The sequence below is a fragment of the Mandrillus leucophaeus genome, unplaced genomic scaffold (assembly GCF_000951045.1).
Source record: "Mandrillus leucophaeus isolate KB7577 unplaced genomic scaffold, Mleu.le_1.0 Scaffold11, whole genome shotgun sequence".
Classification (NCBI taxonomy): domain Eukaryota; kingdom Metazoa; phylum Chordata; class Mammalia; order Primates; family Cercopithecidae; genus Mandrillus; species Mandrillus leucophaeus.
Window position 1 is genome coordinate 2,661,840 of NW_012099209.1, and position 3,431 is coordinate 2,665,270.

At 65.2% G+C, this 3,431-nt stretch overlaps 1 protein-coding gene and 1 long non-coding RNA gene across 5 annotated transcripts in view; one reads left to right on the forward strand and one right to left on the reverse strand.

Moving 5' to 3' along the window:
- Positions 1-649, forward strand: LOC105547016. The gene is made up of 2 exons (XR_001007168.1): positions 1-30; positions 313-649. It is a non-coding gene; the product is annotated as an uncharacterized LOC105547016 (long non-coding RNA).
- A 220-nt stretch (positions 650-869) lies between these two features.
- ISYNA1 (inositol-3-phosphate synthase 1) overlaps positions 870-3,431 on the reverse strand; it is a 3,962-nt gene continuing 1,400 nt past the window's right edge. For 2 of the 4 annotated variants that reach the window (XM_011990344.1, XM_011990354.1), the window contains 8 exons: positions 3,018-3,155; positions 2,729-2,922; positions 2,397-2,546; positions 2,099-2,314; positions 1,825-1,989; positions 1,631-1,744; positions 1,334-1,551; positions 870-1,214 (listed from right to left, as the gene is read on the reverse strand). In XM_011990344.1, the coding sequence (XP_011845734.1) occupies positions 1,007-1,214; positions 1,334-1,551; positions 1,631-1,744; positions 1,825-1,989; positions 2,099-2,314; positions 2,397-2,546; positions 2,729-2,922; positions 3,018-3,155 (1,403 nt within the window). In that variant the 3' untranslated portion in view covers positions 870-1,006. The remainder of the gene's footprint in view (positions 1,215-1,333; positions 1,552-1,630; positions 1,745-1,824; positions 1,990-2,098; positions 2,315-2,396; positions 2,547-2,728; positions 2,923-3,017; positions 3,156-3,431) is intronic. The other 2 variants (XM_011990362.1, XM_011990370.1) reach the window with 2 other exon arrangements.

The following is a 3,431-nucleotide window of genomic DNA, read 5'->3' on the forward strand; positions in this document are numbered from 1 at the left end:
CAGAGCAAGACCGTGACCGCGGCGGGCCAGGTGGGGGGGCGGCCGCGGCATACTTCCCCTCTCCCTAACCTCTCCCCACACCCCACCACCTCCCACTCCTGTTTCACCGTCCCGATGCCATCCGCCCCCACCCCGGGACCCGCGCCCCAGGGCGGCCTCCCCACGCATCGCCCCTCCCCCGTTCCCTCCTATCCCCAACCCGTCTGCCCAGGACCCAGCCCTGCCCTGTCCCCCATTGTCCCTGGGGGCGGGTCTCAGTCTCTTCCGAAGCTAAACTCGGCCCCTGCGCGCTGCCCCCTCCTCTCTCCGCAGTACTCGCCAGGGATGACCATGAGCGTGTGATGGGGCGGCAGCCCCGGGCCTCTGCGGGCCTAGGCTTCTGCCCAGCACCCCTGCTCAGGGCGAGGGGCTGAGGTCACACCTCGGGCACCTGGACTCCTGGCCAATCAAGGCTTGCCCGGCTGGGAGGCCCCACACGAAAGACTTATCATTTTATTAAAAACGCAAGGACCTCAGAGACGTTCTTTTCTGTATGGACCCTTCCTGCCATTTGTATTTTGTCCCAGAGGGCTCTTTGGGGGGCCCCTCTCCCCAGGACGTCAGGGGGTGGGGCCCATCAATAAATGGAAGCTGGTTTTGGTTTTTGGTAGCTTGTCTCAGATTCCCTTTTTGGCCTTCGGCCACCACACTCTCCACCCTGTGGTCTGATGTTCCCCCACGCCCCCATCTAGCCCCACCTTTGAGAACTGGGGGCAGAGTGAGGCTCCAGGTTCTGGGCTCTCCCTGGGAGTTGGGGTGATGACCATGGGCAGAGGGAGTGGGACTGAAGCTGGGTGCTCAGAGTCAAAGTAGAGGGAGGCAGAGTCAGGTCACAGGCCCCAAGAACCCCCGGGGTGGAAGGAGGGCTAAGAGTGGCAGCGCCTTTATTGTCTTTGTGGGGGCCTAGCAAGGTGGGGTCTTGGGGGGCAGCGGGGAGGAACAGCTGGGAAGCTGTGTGACCAGGGCCTCAGGTGGTGGGCATCTGGGGTTCCTCCACTTGCGGATGCCCGTTGGCATCACCAGTGCAGCCGTTGGTGGCAGCGGGTACCGGTCCTTTCTTGTTCAACACAGGGCAGGCAGCAGCCACGGGTCCGACTCGCTTGAGGACGGGCCCTGGGCGCTCCATCTTATGCTCCAGTAGCATGTGGTTCTGTGGCGGGAGCCCCACGCAGGCCCTGGAGAGGCCGTACAGCTTAGCAGAGCCAGACACCGCCTATAGCCCCCCAAGCCCTGTGCATAGTTTAGCCAGGGGGTATCTGGGCCCTGAATGGGGAACCTGGAGGCTGGGGCGCACCTGAGGATGTTCTCGATACAGCTGCGCTGGCGGAAAAGCGCATTGACCACCGGGCTGCCCGGTGGCACCAGTGGCGCCTTGAAGAGGAAGCTGAGCAGGGACAGCACGGGGTGGAAGGTCTGTGGCTCGGGGTCAGCGTCAGTGCAGAAACTCACACGCTGGCACAGTTCGGTCAGTAGCGCGAGGTCCAGCATGATGGGTGCGGCCAGCAGCGAGTCCTGCGGGACGGGTGGGTCAGGAGGTGGGGGTGGTGGCCAAGCCCCGCCTCCCACAGCAGCCCCTGAAGCCGCACTGCACCTCGCATGTGTTGTGCAGCACCAGTGTGTTGGTTCCGCCCAGCATCAGCTCCGAAGTATACTCATCCAGCGCGCGCTTGCTGTCGCCCACGTACGGCACATACTTGATGACCACCTGGAGTGCAGCATGAGTTTGCCCGGGTTCCCACCACCCCTCGCCGGGCAACCCAGCGCCCGCGCCCGCGCCCCACGCACGCAGTGGTCAGGCTCCTCGCCGGGCGCATAGAGCACTGGGTTGCTCTGCACCATGTCGTCCACCACGTTGCTTTTGGACACCTCCTTAGAGCGGAACTGCAATGGCGCCGACAGGTTCTCCCCATCGTTGTTGCCCAGGTGGTTGTAACTCACGATGGACATGGTCTGTGGGTACAAGGGACGCCCCAGCAGCTGCAGGCCCTGTGGCCCCACAAGCCAGGTGCTCGCGGCCCAGGCCCCCTTCCTGCACTAGCAGCCCCCTAGGCCCACGCACCTTGAGGCCGGAGCCAATGAGGAAGTCCACGAGCACGGACTTGACTTTGGTCTGGCCTGACTTGAAGTCATCTCCGCCCACAAAAACCCGGCGCTGCCACGCGAGCTCAAGGGCTCCGGGCACCAGGGTGTTCTGCGGGGACCCATTGAGGAAGGCACAGCCCTCTAGGATGCTGGCCACGGCGAAGAGCGTGGAGGGCGACACCTCCAGACCAAGCTGTGGGCAAGGTGGGCAGTCAGCACAGAGCTGTGTTTGGGACTGGCCCTGCCTGACCCACTCCACCCGGGCGTGCGCCCACCTCAATGGTGCGTAGTAGGTTCTCGGCTGTGTCGTTGAGGCCTGGAATCACCTCACAGAAGCGCTCCGTGTTCGCCGTCCACAGCACTATGATTTTGTCCAGCCCCGCGCTAGACCGGAAGTCTCGGATGTCCCTGCGGATCTGCTCCAACTGTGGGGAGGATGAAGAGGGTGTGGGGAGGATGGAGCGGGTGTATATGCTCTCGGACTCAAGACGCCTGGGTCACTCAATTCCCCGGGTGTCAAATGGGGCCTGGACTCGCGGGGTGGGGCAAAAAGGGGGAACCAAGTGGACAGGTGGCAGGGAGCAAGGGATGCAGGATGGGACAGCACCTGCTGCGCGCGCGAGCCCGGGATGAGGTTGTCCGCGCGCGCGCTCTGGTTGGCCGCGATGAACTCGGGGATGTAAACAGAAGGCCGGGGCCGCAGGGCCTCCATGTGCGGCCACAGTTGCTCCTGCAGCCCCCAATCCAGCACCTTCGCGCGCCGCATCGCCTCAGCCAGGTTCAGCGACGAGATGTCCCAGCCTGGGGGGATCCTCACACTCGGCCCTGCCCGGATCCTGGGCCCCTCCAGACCCAATCTCCCATCCCGCCCCACCCCAGCCCAGGGCTCCGCCCACCATCGAACACGAGGTCGTTGGGCGCCACCATGGGCAGCAGCGCGCTGAAGGGCACGAACACCTCCTGGCCCTCGGCGTCCAGGCCCAGGCTCACGGTGCCTGCCTGAGTCAGCGAGCCGTAGTAGTTGGCCTCCTGGGGGGGCAGCAGACACGGAGAGGTGACGGGGGGGCGTGGCGAAGGGGCCGCGACCCGGCCTGGGCCCCGCCTAGACTCTCAAGCCCCGCCCCACTTTCGGGCGTTTTTCAGTTCCGGGCTCCCAGCCAGGACGGAAGCCGCTGCCCCCAGGCCCCTCCCAGAGACCTCCGGCACCTTAAGCTCCGCCCCTGTAAGACTTCCGAGGAGCCCCCGCTACCTCGCGAAACCCCTCCCCGGGGTCCGCCTGCAGCCAGGCCCCGCCCCCTGCAAGCCCTCCC